Source organism: Monodelphis domestica, chromosome 5, assembly GCF_027887165.1.
Source record: "Monodelphis domestica isolate mMonDom1 chromosome 5, mMonDom1.pri, whole genome shotgun sequence".
Classification (NCBI taxonomy): Eukaryota; Metazoa; Chordata; class Mammalia; order Didelphimorphia; family Didelphidae; genus Monodelphis; species Monodelphis domestica.
Window position 1 is genome coordinate 272,100,999 of NC_077231.1, and position 26,182 is coordinate 272,127,180.

Below are 26,182 nucleotides of genomic sequence, written 5' to 3' on the forward strand. Positions count from 1 at the left end.
CCATCTTCACCTTCTATATAAGTCAAAAAGATTACTGTCATGCTAATACCAAGGAATGGTGTATCATTAGCCCATTATTTCAATTAAAGTGATTTCTGTTGAGAGCCATTTTTTCATCATTTTTTCAGGCACCCAGATTTATCTTTGACTTGCCATTTCTCTAAGCCCTCATATCCAATTGCCAAGTGATGCCATTACAATTCCAAAACATGTCTCCCATCCATTTTTCTCTCTTCTCATATGACCATCACCAGTGTCAAGGACTTAATTACCTTATGACTAGAATATTCTGATGGCCCCTTAATTGGCCTCCCTGCCTCTGTTCTTTCTCCTCTGCAATCCATCATCTATTCTGGTTTTTGTTCAGTCATTTTTGAGTTATGACTAACTCTTTCTAATCTTATTTGGGGACTTCTTGGCAAAGATACTGGAACAGTTTGCCATTTTCTTCTCTGGTTCATTTTACAGACACGAAACTGAGGTAAACAGGGTTAAATGACTTGGCCAGGGTCACACTGCTACTTGAATCTAGGTCTGCACTTGGGAAAATGAGACTTTCTTACTAACTCTGGCCAGTCCCTCTACCCACTTGGCTGCCCTTTCCATTCTCTATACAGTTGCAAATTAAAATAATTCTTTTTTTAACATTATTTTTATTTGGTCAATTTCAAACATTATTCATTGGATACATAAGTCGTTTTCTTTTCCTCTCTCCTCTCCCACCACCCCTCCCATAGCCATTGCACGATTCCACTAGGTATCACATGTGTCCTTGATCTGAACCCATTTCCACGTTGTTGGTATTTGCACTAGCATGTTCATTTAGAGTCTACACCCCCAATCATATAAAATAATTCTGATAATGTCACTTTTCTATTCAAAAAACCCTCAATGGCTCCCTAATGCCCTTAAAGGAAAATATAAATTTCTCAACATGACATTTAAATATGACACTCTGACTACAACTTACTTTCCAGTCATATTTCACTTTATTTTTATTCATGTACTTAATAATTCAGCTAAAATTAGACTGCTAGCTGTATCCCAAATTTAGCCATTCATCTTGAGAATATACACCTTCCTCATATAAGTCAATATTCTTATTTTTTCTTCATGGTTCACTTTAGGTAGGTGCCATATCTTACAAGGGAATCTTTCCTGATTCACTCCTTCCACAAATTACCTTTATAAAAAGTCTTATTTGTGTAACATCTCAGTAAAATACAAACTCCTTGAGTGCCCTAATTATATAATTTGTCCTTGAAATTCCAACTGCTTTACACACTATACCTTGCATACAGTAGACACTTAAAAATGTTAGTGGAATTGATTCTTACCATGCCCTCTGTGGGATCATATAATCTTTGTATCAACTGAACGGTTGTACTTTTCCCACAGCCACTGTTACCAACCAGGGCTACAGTTTGTCCACTGTTAACCTTGAGATTGAGGCCCTTCAAAATCTGTATGGACAAGTAAGAAAAAGACAATTGGTATTACTACAGCTTAGAAATAGAGAGCTATTAAGCTATAAATCTATAAAACATGATCCAGGTTTAGCAGTTTTCTGTTCAAAGTTATGTTTAAATCTAAGCAAGCCATTTGAATTTATTTTTAGTGAACAGTCCCTAAGTGGGACACAAAAATAGATGAACATAGGACACTGACTAAATTTTTTCTCCATAAAAAGAAATCATTTTAGTTTGTGGACCTATTTTTTTTATAAATAAGTTGGTTCCCCTGCAGGAGAAGGGCCCATTCTTTTATTACCAGTATTCTACAAGTGCTATTTGGGTGTAAGATATGGTACACAACAGTCTCTGAAAAATTAATGAATATATCTTTATGTGGAGAGGTAGAAGGTGGAATGTGTACAGGACACCATATGTAATTAATGTGTACAGGACACCATACGTGATGAATGAGGAACTCCAAAGAAGAAGAGGAACAAAATATATTATCAGGGAAATGTATGATAGGAAAAGAAGATGGACTAGTCACAAGTTAACAAGGCAAAAGATGACAGTTGCACAGCTTAAGCCCTCTACTAGTATCCTTTCAATAGTAGAAGAAATCAAGAAATGTATGGGAGGACACAGGTCAGAGACCAACAGGATGGGCAGGTGTCAGTGAGTGATGGTCTGCATCATAGGAGGGAACTGCAGAGTGAAAAGACCACAGATCCATTGGAGTATTTTAAGCCACTCACCTTAACCTCTCTCCGAGATGGATAAGTGAAATGAACATTTTTGAACTCCAGGTTTCCCTTAATATTATCTGGTTTGTGGCCATGCTCTGAATAGCTGTCAATATTTGGTTTCTAAAAATAAAATAAAACATGAAGAAATAAGAAAACCTCCAAGTTACAAAATTTATTTTTTTTCTTCCCTAAGAACTTAAGCACAGGGTATCAATGGTCCAAGAATAAGAGTAGGAAATGGACAACCTAATTCTAGTAATATTATGAGATCCAGAGATTGTATAGGGGAAAATGAGACAGTGTTGCATAGTGGGGTGTCAGAGTTGAATTCAGAAAGATTCAGGCTTATAGCTCACTTGTAACAATACAAATACCAAAGAAATGCCAAGAAATAAAATTTGCAGCCCGTGGGTATTTTTATGAACACCATGTGATGGCAAACACTTGTTATTTATCCAACTCAAAAAGATTTGGAAGTTGCTCAGAACATGGTAAACTGTACAAAAGAAGCATCTAAAGCTGCATCAGGAGCCACCTAGCTGTCCTGCTTAGGATGAATTTAATTTCATTTATTCTGCATATAGGGAAAATGAGGTCCAGGGTATTTAAGGGAGCTATCTAAGCTAAGTTAGCAATATAACTGGAATGAGAACACAGGCTTCTATTTCCATTTCAACACTTTTCTACTCTTATCTGCTATAATCAGAGTTGAAATCTATTTTTCCCCTGGGTTTACAACTTGTATTAACAAAGAATTATTCCTAGAAAGTTTTATGAAACTATAACCCAGGGCTCAGGTCTAGGTATTGGCATAAGACCTTCCTGATAGGTAGAGAAGATGTTCCCTCAATTCTGTATGAAGGGTGGCCTTAGTGAGAGTCTGGAATCCTGAGAGTCCTCTCTAGAAGCCACAAGCTGGAAGAATTCTTGACATTCAATGAGGAATCTTAACAAATGCCCAGGCTGTGCTCTGGGTTCAATAATCAAATCAAATTTTCACTGTTCTATGAGTTCTTGCTATTTTAAATAATCTTATGGTCAATCTTAAGAAATATCATCTCTCATTCTATATTTTTCTTCTTTAAAAAGTTTATATTCATTAATATTTCTTTGTTTTTTGCCACTCTCATTTCCAAACATACTTTTACTTCCTCAACCAAGTTAGGTATTACTTATAACAATTTAAAAAAATAAAAAAAGATAAAGAAGCAATTCAGGAAAACCAATCAATGCATTAATCATGTCTGGCAATATACCTGCAGGATCTGTCTTCTCTTCTATGAGGATTCATCTACTTGTTGAGCCCTAGCTGATGGAAGTAACTCCAGGTTGTACCACTGATTGACTCACTTAATATACACTGGGAAGTTCTTGTACATCCAACGATGATTTGGTAAGTTGTATTTAGGGTTAGGAATGTAAGGCTGGCAAACCATAAGCTTAGCAAACTTTACCTAATCCAAGTAGGTAAAATTGACTAACTTTAGAAATCACAGAGTAATAAGTAATAGAAAACTAAAACAAAAATAAAACAAAACAAAAATAAACCAGTGTAATGGGAAGTGGGGGTGTAGACGAATCACAGTCTAGACCATCCCATGAATGACTAACTCAGCTGGAGTCTCTCTCCCACTAAGTTTCTGTGGATTTGCCCAGCAACAACAATGAGGCATAAGAACAGAAATGCAGAAGATCTAGATGCTCAGTTGGGGCATTCAGATTGCTGCAAGCCTGAACCACCATTGATGTATGTCTATGGGTTCACATATATTTGCGTGCCTGTGAGTAATAAATTGCCTTACTTGTGATCCTTCGCACATTTATGTTCCTTCTTGGACCTTTGGTACAAATGTACAAATTTGGATTTTCATATATTGCGTTATATTAATGGATTATTAACATCTCTACTTTAAGATAAGCATGGGAGGAAAGGTATAAGATATGCCTGCAATTGGTGTGTGCATTTTTGGGGATATATATACATATATTATGGGGCAGCTAGGTAGTGTACTAGAGTCAGGAAGACCTGGGTTCAAATCCAGTCTCAGACACCAGCTATGTGACCCTGGTCAAGTCACTTAATTTGCCTCAGTTTCTTCATCTGTCAAATGAGCTGGAAATGCAAGTCGAAAGTCATTCCAATATCTTCATAAAAACAAAACAAAACAAACAAAAAAAAACAAAACAAAACCAAGGGGGCAGCTGGGAGGCTCAATGGATTGAGTCAGACCTCAAGATGGGAGGTCCTCAGTTCAAATCTGGCCTCAGAGACTTCCTAGCTGTGTGACCCTGGGCAAGTCACTTCATCCCCATTGCCTAGTCTTTACTGCTCTTTATGGCGTGGCAAAATAACCCAAACTCTGCTACTAAAAAGGACAGATTCAAGTCTCTCCAAGCCACGGCACAGTGTGAGATCAGGAAGATACAAGACCGATGGTGGGGAAAAAAGGCAGAAGAAATCCAGTGCTTTGCTGATACAAAAAACTACAAACAATTTTTCAGTGCCCTCAAGACTGTCTATGGGCCATTAAAACCCACCACCACTCCTTTGCTATCCTCTGACGGTGACACTCTCATAAAAGATAAAAAAGGCATCAGCTGTTGCTGGAAAGAACACTTCAGTCAGCTTCTCAACCGACCCTCTTCAGTAGACCAAAGCGCCCTTGACCAGATCCCCCAAAACCGCACCATTGAACAACTTGACATCCCTCCTTCAATAGAGGAAGTCCAACTTCCGGGTAATCATGGCTGCAATCTAGACGCCGCACGTTTCCTCTCCCCAGCACCGAACGAAATAGACTACATCAAAGGAGCATAAAATCACCTTTGGAGGAACAGAAGGACTCCCCAGTACCCCACAGAGGCAAAGGTACGTGGGGCTTGAGCATTTCCACACTAAAATAAGAAGGAAAAGCTTGCACAGAAAAGTGAACTGAGCCGCCCTTCCCCCACCCCACCTCCCCCACTAAACCAGAGTGAGCTACCTGAGCGCTCACCAGGACAGCGAGTGAGTGGGGAGCGTCTCTGTCTGGGGGGGCACTCCAGGGTCCTTGGGATCTGGGGACTGCCAGGAAAAAACGTCTCAGGGCGCTTTCACTGGAGAATCCAGCGGACCTGGACTTGGGGCGGGCTGCGCTGAACAAGGCACACGGATTATCTGGGCGGAGCTGAATACCTGGGCTCGGAGGCTGGGAAGAACTAGTCTGAAGCAACCTAAATTCACAGAAAAACCACTCTTATAACCCAGACCCCAGACCAAAAAGGAAAGGGAAATAAAACCACCAAAGGGATGGCTCACATGGCCCAAAATCAAGCCTCCAGGAAGAAAGGGAAAAAAGTGACTATTGAAAACTTTTATGGTGGAAGTACCCAAGGGAAAGAGGAGAATGAAGAGGAAATCCAAAAAAATTCAGAACACGCCTCCCAAAATGGAAACTATCAACAAGCTCTGGAAGATCTCAAACTGGAACTTATCCAAAAGATGGAAACCTTCTGGAAAGAAAAATGGGAGAAAGAGATCAGCTGTCTGACAGATAAGACTGCTCAATTGGAAAAAGAACTCGAAGCAGCCAATACAAGGGCAGACAAGGCTGAAAAGCAAATCCAGTCCCTAATGACCAGAATTAAGGACCTCGAAGAAAGTGAGATGATAAAACAGCAAGAATCAATAAAGCAAACCCAAACAATTAATGAATTGGAAGAAAACAGAAAATATCTCACTGAGAAGGTCACGGACCTGGAGAACAGAGGAAGACGAGAAAATCTCCGTATCATCGGTCTCCCAGAAAAACCAGAGGTAAACAACAAATTGGATTTTATTCTAGAGGAGATTATAAAAGAAAATTGCCCCCACGTTCTGGAGCAAGGGGGCAAAATAGAAATAGAGAGGATTCATAGAACACCTTCTATACTAAATCCCCAAAAGACAACGCCTAGGAATGTAATTGCCAAATTCAAGAGTTTCCAAGTAAAGGAGAAAATCCTACAAGAAGCCAAGAAGAAGAGCTTCAGATATAAGGGGGCTCCCATAAGGATCACACATGACTTAGCGGCTAACACACTAAGAGACCGCAAAGCATGGAACACGATATTTAGAAAGGCAAGAGAGCTGGGTCTCCAACCAAGAATCAACTACCCAGCAAAACTGACTATATACTTCCAGGGGAAAGTATGGGCATTCAACAAAATAGAAGATTTCCAAGCATTTGCTAAGAAAAGACCAGAGCTCTGTGGAAAGTTCGATATCCAAGCACAGAAAGCAAGAGAAACATGAAAAGGTAAATATGAAAGAAAGGGAAAAGGAGATAAATCTTATCTTTCTCTTTAAGTCAAACTCTCTTCTATAAGGACTACATTTACATCTAATTATATATATTAATATGTGGGGAAAATGTTTTGTGTAACTCTCATAAATTGTATCATCATAAGAGTAGTTAGAAGAAACATGCATAGGGAAAGATTGGGGAATCAAGAAGATTTGGGGAAAGTTGGGGCAAAAAGGAAAAGGGAGGGGGGAACCGTGATAATACTAAGATTAACTTCAAGAAATAGGGGGGGAATCAATAGAATAAACTTTCCCATATAAAGATACACATGGGAAGGGGAGGGGAAGAACTCTCATATGAGAAGGAGAGGAAGAGAGCGTGAAGTGGAAGTACTTAAACCTTACTCTCAGTGAAATCAAATCTGAGAGGGAAGAACATCTAGATCCAGTGGGATCCTGATTTCTATCTTATCCATTAGGGCAAGAAAGAAAGGAAAATTAAGGAGGGGGAGGGGGGAGGGAGCACAAAAAGGGAGGGAAGGAGAGGGGGGAGGGGAAGGGAGCATAAAAAGGGACGGGCTAGAAAGGGAAGCATCTCAAGGGAGGGGACTAGGGGGACCGACCTAAAGTAAATCACTGGTTCAAAAGGAGAAAGCTAAAGAAGAAAGGTCAGAACTAGGGGAAGACATCAAAATGCCAGCGAATCCACAAATAACAATCATAACTTTGAACGTGAATGGGATGAACTCACCCATAAAACGCAGACAAATAGCAGACTGGATTAGAACACAAAACCCTACCATATGTTGCCTTCAAGAAACACATATGAGACGGGTTGACACTCACAAGGTTAGAATTAAAGGTTGGAGTAAGACCTTTTGGGCCTCAACCGATAGAAAGAAGGCAGGAGTTGCAATCATGATATCTGACAAAGCCAAAGTACAAATAGACCTGATCAAAAGGGACAGGGAAGGTAAATATATTCTGCTAAAAGGAAGTATAGACAATGAGGAAATATCACTAATCAACATGTATGCACCAAATGGTATAGCATCCAAATTTTTAATAGAGAAACTAGGAGAATTGAAGGAGGAATTAGACAGTAAAACCATATTAGTGGGAGACTTGAACCAACCACTATCAAATTTAGATAAATCAAATCAAAAAATAAATAAGAAAGAGGTAAAAGAGGTGAATGAAATCTTAGAAAAATTAGAATTAATAGACATATGGAGAAAAATAAATAGGGACAAAAAAGAATACACCTTCTTTTCAGCACCACATGGCACATTCACAAAAATAGATCATACACTAGGTCATAGAAACATGGCACTTAAATGCAGAAAAGCAGAAATATTAACTGCAGCCTTTTCAGATCACAAGGCAATTAAAATATTGATCGGCAAGGGTACATGGAGACCCAAATCAAAAATTAATTGGAAATTAAATAACATGATACTCCAAAATCATTTAGTCAGAGAAGAAATCATAGAAACAATTAACAATTTCGTTGAAGAAAATGACAACGGCGAAACATCCTTTCAAACCTTATGGGATGCAGCCAAGGCAGTACTTAGAGGAAAATTCATATCCCTGAGTGCATATATTAACAAATTAGGGAGGACAGAGACCAAGGAATTGGAAATGCAAATCAAAAAACTTGAGAATGAACAAATTAAAAACCCCCAGAAGAAAACCATACTAGAGATCCTAAAAATTAAGGGAGAAATTAATAAAATAGAAAGTGACAGAACTATTGAGCTAATAAACAAGACTAGAAGCTGGTACTTTGAAAAAACAGACAAAATAGACAAAGTACTGGTTAATTTAATTAAAAAAAGGAAAGAAGAAAGGCAAATTAATAGCATCAAGGATGAAAAGGGGGATCTCACCTCAAATGAAGAGGAAATTAAGGCAATCATTAAAAACTACTTTGCCCAACTATATGGCAATAAATTTACCAATCTAGGTGATATGGATGAATATTTACAAAAATATAAATTGCCTAGACTAACAGAAGAAGAAATAGTTTTCTTAAATAATCCCATATCAGAAATTGAAATCCATCAAGCCATCAAAGAACTGCCTAAGAAAAAATCCCCAGGGCCTGATGGATTCACCAGTGAATTCTATCAAACATTCAGAGAACAGTTAACCCCAATATTACACAAACTATTCGACATAATAAGCAAAGAGGGAGTCCTACCAAACTCCTTTTATGACACAAGCATGGTACTAATTCCAAAGCCAGGCAGGCCAAAAACAGAGAAAGAAAACTATAGGCCAATCTCCCTAATGAATATAGATGCAAAAATCTTAAATAGGATACTAGCAAAAAGACTCCAGCAAGTGATTAGAAGGGTCATCCACCATGATCAAGTAGGATTCATACCAGGGATGCAGGGCTGGTTCAACATTAGGAAAACTATCCACATAATTGACCACATCAACAAGCAAACCAACAAGAATCACATGATTATCTCAATAGATGCAGAAAAAGCCTTTGATAAAATACAACACCCATTCCTACTAAAAACACTAGAAAGCATAGGAATAGAAGGGTCATTCCTAAAAATAATAAACAGTATATATCTAAAACCATCAGCTAATATCATCTGCAATGGGGATAAACTAAATCCATTCCCATTAAGATCAGGAGTGAAACAAGGATGCCCATTATCACCTCTATTATTTGACATTGTATTAGAAACACTAGCAGTAGCAATTAGAGAAGAAAAAGAAATTGAAGGCATCAAAATAGGCAAGGAGGAGACCAAATTATCACTCTTTGCAGATGACATGATGGTCTACTTAAAGAATCCTAGAGATTCAACCAAAAAGCTAATTTAAATAATCAACAACTTTAGCAAAGTTGCAGGATACAAAATAAACCCACATAAGTCATCAGCATTTCTATATAATTCCAACACAGCTCAGCAGCAAGAACTAGAAAGAGAAATCCCATTCAAAATTACCCAAGACAAAATAAAATACTTAGGAATCTATCTCCCGAGACAAACACAGGATCTATATGAACACAACTACAAAACACTTTCCACACAACTAAAACTAGACTTGAACAATTGGAAGAACATTAACTGCTCATGGGTAGGACGAGCCAATATAATAAAAATGACCATCCTACCCAAACTCATCTATCTATTTAGTGCCATACCCATGGAACTCCCAAAAATTTTTTTTACTGATTTAGAAAAAAACATAACAAAGTTCATTTGGAAAAACAAAAGATCAAGGATACCCAGGGAATTAATGAAAAAAAATACAAAGGAAGGGGGTCTTGCAGTCCCAGATCTCAGACTATATTATAAAGCAGCGGTCATCAAAACAATTTGGTACTGGCTAAGAGACAGAAAGGAGGATCAGTGGAATAGACTGGGGGCAAGCAACCTCAGCAAGACAGTATATGACAAACCCAAAGATCCCAGCTTTTGGGACAAAAACCCACTATTTCATAAAAACTGTTGGGAAAATTGGAGGACAGTGTGGGAAAGATTAGGCTTAGATCAACACCTCACACCCTACACCAAGATAAATTCAAAATGGATGAATGACTTGAACATAAAGAAAGAAACTATAAGAAAATTAGGCGAACACAGAATAGTATACATGTCAGACCTTTGGGAAGGGAAATACTTCAAAACCAAGCAAGAATTAGAAAGAATTACAAAATGCAAAATAAATAATCTGGATTACATCAAATTAAAAAGTTTTTGTACATCAAAACCAATGTAACCAAAATCAGAAGGGTAGCAACAAATTGGGAAACAATCTTCATAAAAACCTCTGACAAGGGTTTAATTACTAAAATTTATAAAGAACTAAATCAATTGTACAAAAAATCAAGCCATTCTCCAATTGACAAATGGGCAAGGGACATGAACAGGCAATTCTCAGCCAAAGAAATCAAAACTATTAATAAGCACATGAAAAAGTGCTCTACATCTCTTATAATCAGAGAGATGCAAATCAAAACAACTCTGAGGTATCATCTCACACCTAGCAGATTGGCTAACATGACAGCTATGCAAAGTAATGAATGCTGGAGGGGATGTGGCAAAGTGGGGACATTAATTCATTGCTGGTGGAGTTGTGAATTGATCCAACCATTCTGGAGGGCAATTTGGAACTATGCCCAAAGGGCGATAAAAGACTGTCTGCCCTTTGAGCCAGCCATAGCACTGCTGGGCTTGTACCCCAAAGAGATAATGGACAAAAAGACTTGTACAAAAATATTCATAGCTGCGCTCTTTGTGGTGGCCAAAAATTGGAAAATGAGGGGATGCCCCTCAATTGGGGAATGGCTAAACAAATTGTGGTATATGTTGGTGATGGAATATTATTGTGCTAAAAGGAATAATAAAGTGGAGGAATTCCATGTGAACTGGAACAACCTCCAGGAAGTGATGCAGAGCGAAAGGAGCAGAACCAGGAAAACATTATACACAGAGACTGATACATTGTGGTACAATCGAAGGTGATGGACTTCTCCATAAGTATCAATGCAATTTCCCTGAACAATCTGCAGGGATCTAAAAAAAAAAAATAATACTACCCACAAGCAGAGGATAAACTGTGGGAGTAAAAACACCGCTGAAAAGCAACTGCTCGACCACAGGGTTGGAGGAGATAAGACTGAGGAGAGACTCTAAATGAACACTATAATGCAAACTCCAACAACAGGGAAAAGGGTTCGAGTCAAGAACACATGTGATAACCAGTGGAATCATGCGTCGGCTATGGGAGAGGGAAAGGCGGGGGGGGGGGGGGGGGAGGGGAGGAAAAGAAAACGATCTTTGTTTCCAGTGAATAATGTATGAAAACGACCAAATAAAATAATATTAAAACTTAAAAAAAAAAAAAAATAGAGGAAGTCCAAAAAGCCATTAAATAAATGAGTGCAGGCAAGGCACCCAATAAAGACGGGATCCCAATCGAGGTGTACAAGGCCTTAAATGGAAAGGCGCTCCAGGCATTCCACATAGTGCTGACCAGGATATGGGAAGAGGAAGACATGCCCCCAGAACTCAGAGATGCCTCCATCCTAGCCCTATACAAGAACAAAGGCTCATGAGCAGCCTGTGACAACTACAGAGGCATCTCAGTACTCTCCACTGCTGGAAAGATCCTCGCCCGTGTTATACTCAACAGACTCCTGTCATCTGTTTCAGAGCAGAACCTGCCTGAATCACAATGTGGCCTCCGACCAGATCTCAGCACCATCGACATGGTCTTCACGGTGAGGCAAATGCAGGAAAAATGCCTTGAGCAGAACCTGAGTCTCTACATTGTCTTCATAGACCTGACAAAGGCGTTCGACACAGTGAACAGGGACGCATTGTGGCTGATCCTCAGCAAGCTCGGTTGCCCAGCAAAATTCGTCAAACTGATCCAGCTCTTTCATGTTGACATGACAGGGGAAGTCCTATCTGGTGGAGAGACTTCCGACATCTTCAACATCTCCAATGGTGTGAAACAAGGCTGTGTCCTCGCTCCGGTACTATTCAACCTATTTTTCACCCAAGTATTACCACATGCTGTGATGGATCTAGACCTGGGCGTCTACATCAAATACCGACTGGATGGCTCACTATTCGACCTTCAACTCCTGACTGCAAAAACAAAGACAACAGAGAGACTCATCCTGGAAGCTCTCTTCGCAGATGACTGTGCTCTCATGGCCAACCAAGAAAATCATCTCCAAACCATTGTGGACAGGTTCTCTACCACAACAAAACTGTTTGGCCTGACTATCAGCCTCAGCAAAACAGAGGTGCTGTTCCAACCTGCACCAGGGAGGCCAACGAACCAGCCGTGCATTACAGTCAACGGCACGCAGCTTTCTAATGTCAACACTTTCAAGTACCTGGGCAGCACCATCGCCAAGGACGGGTTCCTAGACCACGAGATCAATGCCAGGATCCAAAAGGCCAGCCAGGCACTCGGGCAGCTGTGCTGCAAAGTCCTCCAACACAGCGGTGTAAGCACTGTGACGAAGCTCAAAGTGTACAACGCAGTGGTCCTCAGCTCGCTTCTGTATGGTTGCGAGACATGGACACTGTACTGGGAGCACATGAAACAGTTGGAGCAATTCCACCAACGCTCTCTCCGGTCAATCATGAGGATCCGATGGCAGGACCGAATCACCAACCAGGAAGTCCTCGACAGAGCCAACTCCACCAGCATCGAAGTCCTGGTCCTCAAAACCCAGCTACGATGGGCTGGCATTACACCAAAGCAACTAGAACTCGTTGCCTCTGACAGAAGCAGCTGGCGAGCCCACATTAGCCATGCAGCCGCCACCTTTGAAGATAAGCGACGTCGACGTCTTGCTGCTGCGTGAACGCCAACACCAGGCCACAGCCGCACCTCCCGTAACAACTGGCGTCCCATGCCCCATGTGCCACAAACTGTGCGCCTCAGCCTTTGGACTCCAAAGCCACATGAGGGTACACCATAGATGAAACTGCACAAAGACAATCATCATTCTCGGTCACCGAGAGACTACCACTACTACTACTGCTCTTCTGGTAAGATGGAAGGTAAAGGTTAAAAACAAAACCAAACCCAAATGGGGTCATAAAGAATCCTATAGTACTGAACAACATTGTCATATATACATACATAGTATAAAAAATTATTTATGTAAATAGACATAAAATATGGTTTATTTTATACATGTGCATAAATATATATAAATAAAAACTGAGGCTTACATTATCAATGATCTTGAAGATTTCATAGGCTGCACCTCTTGCATTAGCAAAAGCTTCAATGCTTGGTGATGCCTGTCCAATACTGAAGGCTCCAATTAATACAGAAAAGAAGACCTGGGTAAGTGGGAAGAAGAAGTTAGATGAGGTTCTTTAGTCCTTTATAGGACTCTCCTCCTTTCTGTTAGGCAATTTCATTTCCTTTTACATAGTCATTAATTTTATTTTTCAACATTTAATGTTTATCTTATTTTTAATACATGTAAACAAACATTTTTAACATTCATTTAAAAAAATTTTGAGTTCCATATTCTAAATCTCTCCCTCTTTGAAAAGGTAAGCAATTTAAGGTAGATTATTACATGTGCAGTCATTAAAACATTTCCATATTAGCCATGTTGCAAAAGAAAATGCAGATAAAAAAGAATAATAAAGTTTTTTTTTTTTAAGTATGTATCAGTTTACCTTTGGATTCCAGCAATTCTTTCTCTAGAGTCAGACAGCAAATTTTTTCATGACATATTTGGAATTGTCTGAGAGCCATTTATTTTAGAAGACTAAAACAACTGATAAAGTCAGAGGAGAAACAAAACAAATTGATGGTCTTTTCATCTTGAATTTACAATGGAGAATTCTGAAAGCTATCTGTTCCATAAAGAAAATATCTTAAGTTTTCAGAAAATTGGATAAAACAATCAAAAAGTTCTAGCATTATTCTAGTAGCTGATGCTTTAGTGTTTGCAAAGTTCATATCTAGGTTGTCTTTTTAAAGTATCTTTTAGGGGCACTTAAATAGCAGAGTGAATAGAAAAATAGGTCTAGAATCAGGAGGACTTGGGTTCAAATCTGACCTTAGCTACCTCCTAGCTGTGTGACCAAGGGCAAGTCCCTTAACCCCAACTTCTTATCCCTTGCCACTTTTCTGCCTTAGAACTGAAACAAGACAGAAAGTAACAGTTTAAATTTTTTTTAAAAATACAGTACTTTTTAAAGTGCAAAATATGAGATTGTAAATTCATTGTAAATTCAAGATGAAAAGAACATCAATTTGTTTTGTTTCTCCTCTGACTTTATCAGTTGTTTTAGTCTTCTAAAATAAATGGCTCTCAGACAATTCCAAATAAGTCATGAAAAAATTTGCTGTCTGACTCTAGAGAAAGAATTGCTGGAATCCAAAGGTAAACTGATGCATACTTAAAAAAAAAAACTTTATTATTCTTTTTTATCTGCATTTTCTTTTGCAACATGGCTAATATGGAAATGTTTTCATGACTTTTAAAAGAGTATTTATTAGCATTTCAAAATGAATAATAATAAATCTTAGAAAAAGGTTGCTTGGCCTTCCTACTACAAATTTGCAAATAATTAATTCTACCTCATGGACAGCTGTCATGGAGTGAGTCCAAAACCCTTTTATCATTTAGCTGGGCAGGTAAGGGAGGCAATGACTTGCCCATGGCCGTTGAAATGCTAATGTAGTTTCCCCTTTACTTCATGCCTGCTCACATGCAAAATGGAAGATGTTTAGAGTTAGAAAACTGGAAAACCCTGAACGCAGAACCATTTGGTAGTTACAGGCCTTCAGAGATTAAGACTAAGAGGTATAGGGAATGTTTACTATGCATTAGAGTAAGATTGCCCATAAAGACCCGAAGCCTAGACACTCAGGCACTTAGTCTTCATGTAGAGAAGCATGAAAGCACTCAGCTTAGAGAACCCTGTTCTGTGTCCTAAAGAGTATGTTACCTTTTCTACAATCCCCGAAGCATTTTTTAAAAATGAAAAAGCATTATAGAGGTAGCAATATAAAATATAAATACAATACAATAAAATAATAAGATTAAAAATCAATTAATCAATTAAAATATAAAAAAATATAAAAATAAAATAAAAAATAAAAAAGACTTTAGTTGAAGCTAGAGAATGGTGACAAACACTAAATCCCTGGGTCCAATGAAACTGGGCTGGCAGCCATCGGAAAGATGGCAGGTCCAAAAAGGACTTCCCTGTGGTACAGGGGCCCTAGTGGCCTCTCCACATGTGAGCCTCACCCACATGACTTGCTTTTATGTGAATCCCTTTATTATATCCATTCTTCTCATTACATGCCTTTGCTTTGAACTATGTCCTCTAGATATGAAAAGTATAAAAGTATCGGGAGGGGCTCGTGAGTCATGGTTTTTAGTAGATGCAAACCCAGAGGGTGCTTTGAACAAGATCTGGAGACTACCATGAATCTGGTTGGCCTCTCTTGGGGGAAACTGCTTGTTGAACTGGGAGGGCCTCCAAGCTCTTCTATGGATACCCTAGAGCCCCCTTAATATGAATTGGTTGGTGAGGCACTTCCTATTTTTCTATCTTCTTAGAGAATAAGTCCAGGGCTGTTCCCCCTTGCCAAATGTTCAACCTACCATTCAACTGATCTCAAGGTTATTCTTTCCTCAGGTCACACACACATATATATGAGGTCACTGTGTGTTTGAGAGGGGGGAAGGGGATAGGAAAGAGAGACAGTGGGAGAAAGAGAGAGAAAGAGAGACAGACAGACAGACAGAGAGAGAGGAGAGAGAGAGAGATGCAGACAGACAGACAGAGAGAGGAAGAGGGAGAGAGACACAGAGAGAGGGAGAGGGAGAGAAAGAGAGAGGAGGAGAGGGAAAGGGAGACACAGAGAGTGAGACAGTGACAGAGTAAGACAGAAAAAGAGAGAGACAGTGACACACACACAGAGCATGAGATCAAGGCTAGATAGAGAGATAAATGAAGCTAGTTGGGGAAATTGGAATAAGATAATAATGGTGGACTGGATGGAGTAGGAGTCTAACCCTCCCATTCCCAACCCTTTGCAAGCTAGGCTTTTTTCCCCTTAAAGGACACATAAACCATCCCTATGGCGATTGACTCAGAGGGCCTAAATGCTCAGGCTATGACATCTGAGACATCTGAGTAAGAAGAACCATAAGGAGCTCAGGCCATGCTTGTGTGCTTCCCTCGTTCCATTACTCTCAGCTGGATCAGCTCACCATATTCACCACAATAAGCCTTGAATATCCTTCCTTTATTATGGCTGATGAAATCTCTTTCTGCTCACTCTCCCAACCTTATTCTCATTGCGTTCCAACTTAGGATCTACACTATCAGGTGACCAGCCAGAGTCAGGCCCAACATAGAATAGGGGCAAATGCCCCTATTCAAATTATGATTTAACTATAATTCAAATTATGAACCAAATGCCTTATTATTGATGGAGAAAGACTAGGTCATAGGCATCATTTAGACCTTTATTTTGAACTAAAATTATTAACTACAGTAAAGCTTGCTGGTTTTTAGATAGATAGAATTCTGGCTTTTGGCAACTCTGAAGAGACTGTGTTAAGATATCTTTTTTAAAAAAAAATGTATTTTGGGGACAGCTAGGTGGCTTGGTCGGTAGAGTCCCTGGCCTGGATTTGGGAGGAGCTGGGTTCAAATATGACCTCAGATACTTCCTGGCTGTGTGACCCTGAGCAAATCACTTAACCCCACTTGCCTGATGTAATAGTTAAAGGAATTGTAGAGGATTGAAGAGGTACAGGGATAAGGAGGGTTTTCCTTTCCACACTGGCTCTTACCAGTTTTTTGTCTTGGAACCAATACTTGTAGACATTCTAAGACAGAAGGTAAGGGTTTTTAAAAATTAAATATATATATATATATATATATAAAAATTCATTTGGATGAAGTCCTTTCTCCTCACTGTTGTTGCTATTCTCAGTCTTTCTCCAACCTTAAACAGTCTGGATTTGTATAATAAACACAACTAAAGCTTATTTACATTTCTTGGGAACTGTCTTATAAACATATGAGAGTGTAAATTGCAATTAAAATGGAAGGCATCAATTTTAAAGCTGTTCTGCCTATGATAAATTATTATCGGATACTCTGGAAGATTATTTCCTTCATTTTAAAACTGTATTCAGAAGAGATACCAATTGAACATTCTGCCCTCTCCCAAAAGGCAAACCCTGCCTTTCTAACATGCTTAAGATGACTATGGGATACTTTCCATTGCTGTAGTCATTTCTTTTTGGCCTCAAATTCATCTGATTAGGGCAAAGATGCCCTTTAAATGGAAACATAACTAGCTATGACATCAGCTTTTTTACAAGCTAGATTTTGTCCTTGGCTCAATTCAGTGTGACATTTTAGAAGTTGAAGGACAAACAGAAATCCACTTGTCTGACCTTACGGTGTAGGTAAGGCCCAAAGCATGTCTCACGTAAAACTGAAGCTATTGACTTCCTGTAGTCTTTAGCATGAGCAAACAACTGTTATATCAATCTCTGAAATATTTCCTGAGGTAAACCAAGTAACACACATCTTTCACTGCAAAAGTTCTGCCAGGTATAGCCACCATCTACTCTGAGATTTGGCAGGAGGCAGCTGGGAGATGAGACAAACAAAGATAGGAAAAGCAGTACCATATCTGGCCACGTCTTCCTGACTAAATAACTTAATCTCTTTAAGTTTCAGTTTCCTCATCTGTAAACATGAGATGATCTGAGACTGAGTGTATAGTCAAGCTAGTATACACACACATTGTGGCATGGTTGGGTTTCAAAAGAATGATGGTAAAACAAATACAAGGTCCAATAACGGGAAAGTGGGATTTGGGAGAAATCTTGGAAAAACAGAAAGTTCTTGGGTGGCATCAGATAAAGGACACTAGATTTGAAATCGGAAAGATGATTCTCTATTATCTGACCCCAGGCCAGTCACTAGATTAATGTTCTTCCCACTAGTCAACCCTGGTTAATGTTTGCCCAAGAATCACTGGATGGAAGAAAGATCCAATGAATAGCTGGATAAGACATTAGATTCCATCAAGTCTTTAAAGGTTGTGCTAATTATATTCTATAATTAATGAGACGTCACTGAAGTTTGCTGAATAGGAGACAAATGGTAGACATGATAAGGATTTGGGACTGTATAATAAACAAGACAGAAAGGTAACTTCCTTTTTAATATCTGAAAGAACTAAGGATCAGAAATGGCAAGCAACTGCCAAAGTCACACAGCCAGGAAGTATCAGAAGTGAGACTTGAATTCAGGTCATTCAAAGCCAACAATATTTCCACTGTAGCAGGCTGTCCTCAAAGGCTCTGTCTTATATCTTATTATCTCTCTACCTCTTTACCCATGAGCTGAAGCATTATTGGAGTGCAGATGTTTCCAAATTTTCCTCATATCCTCCCTTTCCCCATATCTCTCTTCACAGTACCTGACACACAGGATCTTTTTAAAACCTTTACCTTCCATCTTGGAAACAAAACTTGCTGTTGGTTCAGCGGCAGGAGAGTGGTAAAGGTTAGGCAATGGTGGCTAAGTGACTTGCCCAGGGTCACACAGCTAGGAAGTGAGAGGCCAGATTTTAAACCCAGGGCTTCCCATCTCTATCCCTGGCTCTCAATCTACAGAGTCACCTAGCTACCCCCTACATACTGGAACTTTCAATGAGTGTCTTTTTCACTTGACTTGTGGATAGGTTGAATTATACTTTAAAATATCATTATTTCTCAAATTAATACACAGGCTGGATAGTATAGCCAATGGCCTATTCATTAAATTGGATAAAACTGGATTGGATAAAACAAGGAAATCTATATAGAAAAACTAGTGGACAAGAATTATAAAAAAGAAAATAATTACTAAGTCAGGAGAGCAAAGCCCACTCCATCTCAAAATAAGCAGCAATTACCCAAACTATCTATTACAAGTAAACACAGACAAATTAAACAGTGGAAGAAAATAACTAAAAGATATACATTAGATTTGGTTTTGATACCCCAAGATTATTAACAACAGCAATAGCAACACTAGGGAAAGAAATTCTTATTCAATAAAAACTATTGGGAAAATTGTGTGGCAATATGGGAAAAAGGCATTTAGATGGATACTCCACACACCATAGACTCCAACAAATTTTAATTAGATCAATGATCTCTCTATCTATCATATAGACTTACCTGGAAGAAAAAATATGCCCCTACATTGTGGGGAAGAGGAACCTTCTTATTCAAAATGGGGAAAGGTTATTTGCAATAATGATAGATCAGGTTATTTACAAATGAAAGATTGCACACCAAAACCAAGCATTTAAAAAATAGAAGCAAACTAGGGAAGAGGGAACTTCAATGGCAAGTATAACATGAAAAGATGGCCTCCCAAATCCAAGGAGCTTACACACAAAACTTTGAAGAGCAATATCTGTTTGTCAACATTCAATGATCAAATGACATTTGATTAAAGAAAAGAAATGCAAAACATTAGAAAAGAAAATTTAAAATTATTTCCCACGTTGTCATTAACTCTTTTCAGATCTGATGGAGATAGAGAGGGGAAAGAGCTAGATTTGGAGTCAAAGGACATGAGTTCAAATCAAAACTCTTCTACTTCCTCTCTATGTAACCTTGTACAAGTCACTAATCATCTATAAAAATGAAGATGTTGAGTAGATGACCTCTAAGCTCCCACTGAGCCTGAAAGTTTTACCTATTGTATTGTCTATATTGTTTTTAATGAGGCTTAATGTTAGTGCAATTATGGGAAAATGAGAGGAAAGGGGCAACTAGGTAACATAATGTAGAGAGGAAATGTGAGGAAAGAATTTAGATGCTAACTTTGCATTTGAGCTGCTTTCTTCCCATATACACAAGAGGAAGAAAATTTCATAACTATTGAATGCGTTGGGGGAGCAATACCTCTGATACAATCACAAAGCCTCGAGAAAGTGCCTCAGTGACCCCAGAAGAATGAGGCATGTCTGCAATAACATAGCTAATCCAGCTAGCCTTAGACAGTTCCCACCATTATGTTGATTCTGAGTTATAGACCCAGAATCTATCCTTTTCTGTGTCTGAGATGTAGACCTTTCAGAACATCTGTGGTCTGAGTCTTAATAAGCAATATCTCTTTCTGGGCACCCTCTTACTCTTCCTTGACTTTGTTTACCTTTCAAACTCCAGTTTCCTCAAAGACCCTATAATTAAGGTGTTGCCTTAGCCTGCCTTCATATAGCTGAGACAAGGCCCTCTTTGCTCCACATGCATGTCCATACTTCCAGAAAATAAACACTACTGCTATCACACCAATAGGACTCAGTTTGCCTCCGTCAGTTCTTTGGGGTCATTCAGAGTCAGGTCTGTTAAGAAATGCCAGGACTGGAGTCAGGAGAAGGCGGGTTCAAATTTGTCCTTAGACATTTAATAGCTATGTGACCTGGGGCAAGTCACTTAATCCCAAAGAAAAGAAGAAGAAGAAACATTTTTGCAATGCCAGTGGAGTTATGATTTGGCACAATCCTCTTGAAGAACTCTCAAGCAATAAGCAATGATCATTATCTCTTTTCTTGTTATGATCCCAACATTAGGGCTATAGCTCGAGGATGTTACTAAAAGGAAAAAGAGCAGCTCAAAAATATTTGTAGTAGCTTTATTTGTAAGGCAGAAAGGTCACACAAACTGATTACAACTAGATAAGCAGCAAGAAACAAGCCGGCTGGTTATACAGTTGGAACAGAGATTGGAAGAGGACAAAAATGTTATTGTTATGACTAAGTTTTAGCAAGCACAGATATAAAATGCACTATAAAATAAGGAGCTAAAAGCAAATTGTTTATGCATTTTATAATTTTTCTTTTTTAAATCATTTTTTTAGGGTTTGAAATATTTTTAACAACTTTTGGACATCGCCAGTGTAGGAATTTGTTTTGCTAAACAATTGGTATTTGTTATGAGGATTTTTCTTCTTTCCTAATGGAGCCAGGTACAAAAGGGAGAAAATAAATGAAAGTTAATTGTAAAGATAAAATAAAATTTGAATGAAGGAGTTTTACCCACTATACCATTGAATAATTTATTTGAGCAATACCCCAAAAGATAAGAATCATTGAAGATATATTCAGAGGGTCACAGATCTTGCAGGGAAAGGGATTTCAGAGGCATCCATTCCAACATCTTCATTTTACGCATGAGCCTGTGAGAGCTTTCAGTAAATTGTCCAAGGTTACATTGGTGGTAAGTCTCAGAGGCAGAATTTGCACCCAGAACTTTTAACTCCTGGGCCAGTGCAATTTAATTTCATGATATAGCCAATTCCATTTCTACTTTAAAAATCAGGCACCTTATATTTCTACTTGAAACTGCTATGGTATTATTCTCCTATTCTTCTAAATGAAGCTCTTACTAAAGCAAAACAAAGTCCCAATAATTTCTCTAGTGAAGCATAAGCAAACACACTTACAGTGAGCACATTTCCAATAGTGTATTCTCCAGAGAGAATCAATGAGGTTCCATACCAGAAAGCCAATGCGTATGAGGCATAGATCAGAAGGAAGGCAGCCCCTATTGAAATGTTGGCTGTAATAGCTTTGTTTATCCCAATTCTTTTAGCTTCTTCTAAATTTTTATTGTACCTGTTAAAGACAGCAGCAATTAAAAATATTAACTCACCTTCATGAGCAATAACAGGGCAATCCCAAGTACATAAAACATCACCCCAGTATTCTCTGCAGATCCAATGCATATTGACTTAAAAATCTGCTATATTCTCACTGTAGCATACGTTTTTATCCTTGGAGAACAGATGACTCCTGAGGTCAATGGACATAGCTTCTGCAACATTTTTGTCTTTAATTTTATTTTTATAAACCCTTATCTTCCAGCTTAGTAACAATTCTAAGACAGAGGGGCAAGGGCTAGGCATATAGGATTAAATGACTTGCCCAGGGTCATACAGCTAAGAAGTGTTGGAGGCCAGATTTGAACTCAGGAAGATGGGTCTTGCTGACTTCAGGCCTGACTAGCACTCTATCCACTGTACCTCTTAGCTATCAAATATGAATTATGTTCAAACAAGTATTTAAGCTGACAGTTCAAAAACTCTCCGACTCATGATATACAAAGCATCATGAAGATTAGTCAAAATTACAACCCACTCAGGATCTTTAATATCGGTGACAAATTTAGGGCTTGTTACCTCTTTCAGCTGGCTATATTAGCTTTCTTATGGGATCTATCTGGGGTAGAGTTTAACTACTGTAAAAACTATCTCTCCCATTCAACCCCAAGTCTCCCATCTCCCCCCAATACCGAGCTGGCAGTTTCAAGACTATATAGAAAAAAAGAAGGTAAATAAAATGAATATGGTTGCCCTCTCATTTGAGGAAACATCCCCAAATTTGGAACCAGCATGGTGTAATGAGTGGGGGTGAAGGGAAAGGTCATCGGATTTGGAGTTCAAGGATCTTAGTTCAAATGCTGGCAGCTAAATTCTCTGGGATTTAGTTTTTTTAATCTGTAAAATGAAAGGAATAGATTAGATCAGTAATTCTCAAAGTCTTAGAGACTCTTAGGAGCCCTTGGGTGTCCAAGGCTCTTTCAACAGGTCTTCAGGACCAACATTTTTTTCATAATAATACTAAAACATTATTATTATTTGCTTATTAAAAAGCTCCTCTCTTTTCCAGTTACATATCTGTTTGAAGCTATATTTTCTTCATATACTTCAAGCAAAATATCACAACAACATAATAGAAGATCAAATGCAAAAGCAGATATGAGAATTTAGCTACATTCTATTAAGCCAAACATTAAAGAGATTAAAAATGTAAAAAAAAAAAACAACAACAAATCTCATAGCTGGGGGAAGCTGGGTGGCTCAGTGAATTGAGAGTCAGGCCTAGAAATGGGAGGTCCTGGGTTCAAATCTGACCGCAGACATTTCCCAGCTGTGTGACCCTGGGCAAGTCACTTGACCCCCATTGCCTAGCCCTTGCCACTCTTCTGCCTTGGAGCCAATACACAGTATTGACTCCAAGACAGAAGGTGAGGGTTAAAAAAAAAGAAAAGAAAATATATCTATTTTTTAAAAAAAGTATTTGTTTGTATTAACATGTGTGAGTTTATTATTGCTGATTTTAAATGAATCAAAGATGCAAATTTTAAAATTTATCAATTTTCATTTCTTTTTGTTGGTTTTCATTCATTTAAGTCATGCTTGACTTTTCATGACCTCATTTGGAATTTTCTTGGCAAAGATATTGGAGCAGTTTGCCATTTCATTTTCTAGTTCATTTTCCAGATGAGGAAAATGAGATAGACAGAGTTAAGTGGCTTGCCCACAGCCACACAGTTATTATGTAAGTCTCTGATGCTAGATTTGAACTCAGGTCTTCCTGACTCTAGACCAATAGCTCTAACAGCTATGCCACTAAGCAATATGAAAAATATTGATAGATATACCCCACATTAACAAAAACTTAAGTATAAAGAGTTCCTGAGGCCAAAATGTTTGAAAACCATTAGGCGCTAAAAGTTCTCCTAAAGATTCCTTTCAGCTCGAAATTTTATGATGCATATATTTTTTTTAAAAAGACAGGTAGATAATAAAAACAAAATGGCAAAAAAGGGCTACATTTTCCCAAATAAATTTGGAAATCTGTCTTCTTAGATAACAAAATCTTAGATAATAAAATAATAAAAAACATTTTGTATTCATGAATTTCAAAACACTAGTACCTTCTAGCTGGTTCTTCACTATCCAATCTTGTGCTTACAGGCAGCCATTACAAGGCATGCTATCTGTGTTTATGATGAAAAGAAACTCAGAGCTGAAGTTCACACCTATTATCTCATGTACATCATGTAGTTTCTTACCCAGACTGGTGGAAACCATTTCATTGGCACCACCATGCTAGTAGAAACAATTTCATTGATCTCAGGCTAGCCCAAGTAGTCAAAAGGAAACATTCGCACAGGAAGAAGCAACAATGAGAAAGAAACTTTAGATTCTAGAAAACATGGATGAATAAAAATGGGATAAGGGAAAGGATATATAAAAAGATATAAAATGAACTATAAAACTTTTTTTCCCCTATTTTTCAGTGGCAATTATAACACCTCAGAAGAATGTTATAACATGGACAGAGTGCTGGGTTCAGTATCAAGACTACTTAAAATCAAATGTTGCCTTTGACATTTATTAGCTACATGACTTGGGCAAATCACTCCTCTAGGAACCACCTCTTAAGTCAAAGGGGTTTGCGATCTCTATTTGGAGAGAGATTTCCTACCCTGAGGTTCCTTATTATGATAAAATTGGAGATCTTTCCTATTTTCCCAGCTCACATTCTAAAAAGTCTTCATGGTTTATAAAGTGCTACATATGTGATATTTCAATAGGTTGTCAAATCAACTCTACAAGAGACACAGATTTGAGGGGTCTTCTCCTCTCAAGTATTCTTTGCAGTGGGTAGAGTGAAAAGGCTCAGGAAGTGTGGTGACTTGTGATGAAACTAGCAAAGAGTAGAACTAAGATCTGAATCCTTTGAGGGGGGGTTAAATTTACTTTTAGAAAAATTTTCAAGTAATGATCAATTTAAAAACTATTTTAAGGGGGCATCTGGGTAGCTCCGTGGATTGAGAGCCAGGCCTAGAGATGGGAGGTCCTAGGTTCAAATCTGGCCTCAGACACTTCCCAGCTGTGTGACCCTGGGCAAGTCACTTAACCCCCATTGCCTAGCCTTTACCACTCTTCTGCCTTGGAACTAATACACTCTATTGATTCCAAGAGAGAAGGTAAGGGTTTAAAAAACATTAAAATATTTTAAAAAGTTTACTTATTTAATTAATTAATTTAGAATATTTTTTCCATGGTCATAGGATTCATGTTCTTTCCCTCCCCTCCTCCCACCCATCTCCCATAGTTAATGAGCAATTCCACTGGGTTTTACATGTGTCATTGATCAAGACCTATTTCCATATTATTGATATTTGCACTAGGGTGATTGTTTAGAGTCTACATCCCCAGTCCTATCCCCATCGAACCATGTGATAAAGCAGTTGTTAAAAACAATTTTTTTAGAAGTTGTCCTTCCTAATATTCCACTCAAACCACTGAGCAACATTTTTAAAGAATAAACAATTACTTAAATACAAAGTTTCATAGTCTAGCAAAACAAATTCCCACATTGGGCATTTTTCAAAATAAGTCCCTTTCTTGAATTTAAACTCATCACTTCACTTGTCTGCCAGGAGGCAAATAATGTTTCATCTTTACTCTTTTAGACTTGTTTCTCATTGCAACAACTACTCTTGCATCCTTTTGATGGCAAGTCCTAGTCACTTTCCATTATCTTGCTTCCTCATTCTCTCACACACCCAATTTCACTCCTGCAAAACCCAATTGTTAGCCTATTTAGAACAGAAGACTCCTTGATGACTTTAATTATTTTGGCAACAAGATAAATTGTTTAGAGTAATTTATAGACTTTGTATCTCTAGTACCTGTTACATAATGACCATTTAATAAATACTTGTTGAATCAAAAATCTATGATTATCTTTGAGAACACAGTCCAAAGATCACTGTTCAACTCAGGTTCAGACAACAATGTAGCACATAACTTTCTGATGCTTAGTTTCCTCCTCTATTAAACGGGGTAAGAAAAATACATGAGAACTGACTTCAAAGGGTTGTTTTGAGGAAATCAGTTTCTACTCTTAAAGCTATATCTATGGGAATTCCATATAATTTGACCAATATTTGTAAAGTATTGTGGTGTGTAAGGTACTGTTGGAGAAACTGGGGAGATAAGGGATGTCTTAAGTCCCTGATTGTATACCCTTTGATCCAGCCATACCACTGCTGGGTTTGTGCCCCAAAGAGATAATAACAAAAAGTGTTTATACAAAAATGTTCATAGTCGCGCTTTTTGTGGTGGCAAGAAAATTTGGAAAATGAAAGGGTGTCCCTTGATTGGGGAATGGTTTTGAACGATTTTCATATGAACTGGAAAGACCTCCAAGAACTGATGCAGAGTGAAATGGGCAGAACAAAAAGAACATTGTGCACTGAAAGTGAAATATTGTGAAACTATCCAATGTAATGGACTTTACTACTAGTAGTAATATGGTAATCCAGGACACTCCTGAAGGGCTTATGAGAAAGA

At 38.3% G+C, this 26,182-nt stretch overlaps 1 protein-coding gene across 2 annotated transcripts in view; it reads right to left on the reverse strand.

Moving 5' to 3' along the window:
• LOC100027271 (ATP-dependent translocase ABCB1-like) overlaps positions 1-26,182 on the reverse strand; it is a 119,159-nt gene that overhangs the window by 67,102 nt on the left and 25,875 nt on the right. For both annotated transcript variants that reach the window (XM_007504942.2, XM_056800162.1), the window contains exons 9-12: positions 21,476-21,647; positions 13,199-13,312; positions 2,210-2,320; positions 1,338-1,463 (exon numbers count right to left, since the gene is read on the reverse strand). In XM_007504942.2, the coding sequence (XP_007505004.1) occupies positions 1,338-1,463; positions 2,210-2,320; positions 13,199-13,312; positions 21,476-21,647 (523 nt within the window). The remainder of the gene's footprint in view (positions 1-1,337; positions 1,464-2,209; positions 2,321-13,198; positions 13,313-21,475; positions 21,648-26,182) is intronic.